This window comes from Nanorana parkeri, unplaced genomic scaffold (assembly GCF_000935625.1).
Source record: "Nanorana parkeri isolate BGI_ZX_2015 unplaced genomic scaffold, ASM93562v1 scaffold392, whole genome shotgun sequence".
NCBI classification, from domain to species: domain Eukaryota; kingdom Metazoa; phylum Chordata; class Amphibia; order Anura; family Dicroglossidae; genus Nanorana; species Nanorana parkeri.
In genome coordinates this window covers 983,134-986,083 of record NW_017306660.1, presented here as the reverse complement: position 1 = coordinate 986,083, position 2,950 = coordinate 983,134, and the positions used below count along the sequence as shown (strand labels likewise).

Below are 2,950 nucleotides of genomic sequence, written 5' to 3'. Positions count from 1 at the left end.
ATAGAAGAGAAGTGAAATTACCTTGGCCTCCTCTACATAAGGCGAGAACAGTCTAGGTCTGACATATATGCCTGCATTCTTCTGCCGCAGCCATGAGTTCGATTTGCCCACATCTGAAGTCGGCAGCATGTCTGCTGGGGGAGTGCTGATCAGACCTCTCTTCATCTGAAAGCAACAATAAAAGCAGACCTTGTCAATCTTGTTCATTCTGCTTTGGAAAGTAAGCACAGGGTGTGGAATATTACTGGTGGTATAAAAAAGCCGGGCGACAAGAACTCTATTTCAGGAGGGAGAGAGAGCGGGAGAGGGAATGAACTCTTCTTGGGGGTTAAAGTGTAGTGAAAACATGGTGTGTGTGGGGGACCTGGTTGTGATCCCAGGCTGCTGCCTCATTGAATGGTCTATTCTTGGTAGTGGTGCTCAAAGTGCCTAGAACAGTCACCTAGGTTGGCGATTTGTTTAAAAGTTTATTGGTTAAGAACTTCATATACAAACCAACACGTTTCAGGGAAAGGTGGCACATGATTTCAGAGGCATTTGCAGAAAGATGAAACCAGGAGACTGACTGTCTGAGCAGCATGAAGGTGACCCAAAACAGCGGCTCCTGAAAACACCCCCCCCCCAGGAATGCAGACTGTGCACTGACCATAAAGTGACACTAATAATTATGCTATATGGTTAAAGTGAAATACGATTATTTTTATACAGCGTACATTTTAATGTGCTCCAGGTGCAAAGTCCGTTTTAATGCAGGACATTCCAGTTAACCTGAACCAAACTGCAGACCTGTTCACACTTGACATTGGAAAACTAATGGTCAATAAAAGCCCACATGCTTTCAGTATGCCCTCTCTGTGGGTCAGGTAGGGCTGCAACTAGTTGGCCGATTATTTTTTCGATTAAGCCGATCAAAACATTTTTTTTTTTTTTTTATTCTCCTTCAGGTCCGCTCCCCTGCTGATTGACAGAAGGCAGTGGGTGGATGAAATAGCCAGCCTGCTATTGCAATTTAAAATAGCTATATTGGCCAATGTAGAGTCACAGCGGCGTTGCCCGACAGCCGGCCTCTCCTCCCTGCTGGTGGTGGCTGCAGCGGTCTGTGTCTCCTCTGATCCCCGCTGCCTCTGCTTATGGGGAGAGCAGCGGGGTTTGGAGGGGACACAAACCCCAGCATGCAGCGGGCTCCCAGCAGGGAGGAGAGAACTGGGGGATCCATGCCAACTAATCTATAAATGAGAAAGTTGACAACGATTCTCATTATCGATTAAGCCTCATTCACACTGCTAAGAGCCGGCCTGTACAGATCTGTGCGGCGTGCACTGCCGTATCGGGCTGCTCGCAGGAAGGACAGGTGGTGCGTGTGATTGTACGCAGCAGCCTGTTCTTCTCCATGGGAGTACACGGCCACACTCTCACCCATGCGGGTGTCCGTACTCATACGCAGACAGGATGGATTCTGTCTGTGTCTGAGCACGGACGCCTGCAACCGCACGGATGTGCAGTTCGGGTGAGCAAATGGCCGTGTACTCCCATAGAGAAGAACAGGCTGCTGCGTACAATCACATGCAGCAGTGGTCCTTCCCGGGAACGGCCCGATATGGCTGTGCACGCCGCACGGATCTGTACGGGCCAGTTCTTATTGTGAACGAGGCCTTAGTCGGTTGCAGGCCTAGGGTCAAGAGCACATATTTTCAAATTAGCACAGCTTTTGATAAATACTTTTTAAAATTAGCAATATAGCATCAGTATTACGGTAATACTATGGAAAACAAAGCATGCCTACAGCAGGTATTTCCAACGGCCAAAGATACGCAACAGTGCCGGCAAACATCCTCACTCTGGTCTTGGCAAGTAAAAGGTCAACTGGCTAAAAGTCGGTCTTATCTCCCTTCTGGTTCCCAATACCTGGGCCCTTTCTACTCCTTGGCCAATATATAATACTTTCAATGGGAAATAAGCTCCCTGGCAGCTACTGGCCACTAGAGGGGGTATGGTGACCGAAGCGCTGCATCAGAAGTCTCCACTATTCCAAGCTTTGGCAGCGGTTTTGTAGCAAGCGGCACTTTAATTATATGCTGGATCTCTTGGGGCTTCTTCAGACAATTCTTTGTTTGAAATCTCTGCTGGTGTCTTTGAACACTTGTCTTATCTATGGTACCAAGGTGCCTGGTAGCCTGAACTGCCTTGAAGCTGTTTGGCTGAACTCTGTGTCCTGTACTATTTTTAGCTTTTTTTTGCCCTCCTCTTCTTTCTTATCTTTATGCAGATTCCATAGCATGAGCCAAGAGTGCATGTTTATGGCCAAGGAGAGTGAGAAAAGGGAGACAAAGACCACTTTTTTCCCCTTTATTAAAAAAAAAAGGACAGGCAGACGGGATGAACCACTTGGTCTTTTCCTGCCATTGCTCTACCTTTAAAAGCTTGGTTATCCTGCAGGGCTATGACATTTCCTGCAATGCATTTCACACCCTCATCTTCAAATTCTGTGCTGTACTGTTCAGTTACTTATCAAATCTGGTGACTAGTCTTTTGCGCAGTGGTAACAAATCCTAACTGCACTGTTATCTGGAGTCAGACGCCACATTCCTCTCTCTAGAGCTGCAACAGTTATTCGATTAAGTCGATTAAAATCGAAGATGGAAAACGTTGTCAACGTTTTCCATCGTCGATTCGTCGGCTAAAATTAAAAGTTCCCGCTCGCCGCTGCACGCCGCTTACGCCCGCTGTTTACGCCACTTACGCCCGCTGCTTACGCCACGCCCACGTCGTTTAAGCCGCTCGCGCCTACGCCGGTATACCCGCTCACGCGACGCCGCTTACGCCACGCTGAGGACATGTGTCTGGCCCTCTCATCCCGGTGAGCTGCCCGATTCGCCGCTGCCCGCCGACATGATCAACGCCGCTGCCCGCCGACAACACCAAGGTAAGTGGAGATCGGCCGGGAGCTTTT

At 48.6% G+C, this 2,950-nt stretch overlaps 1 protein-coding gene across 1 annotated transcript in view; it reads right to left on the bottom strand.

Moving 5' to 3' along the window:
* The window catches only part of BTBD7 (BTB domain containing 7), a 35,541-nt gene that overhangs the window by 18,776 nt on the left and 13,815 nt on the right, over positions 1-2,950 (bottom strand). The window contains exon 6 of the mRNA XM_018559411.1: positions 22-165. Coding sequence (XP_018414913.1) covers positions 22-165 — 144 coding nt within the window. The remainder of the gene's footprint in view (positions 1-21; positions 166-2,950) is intronic.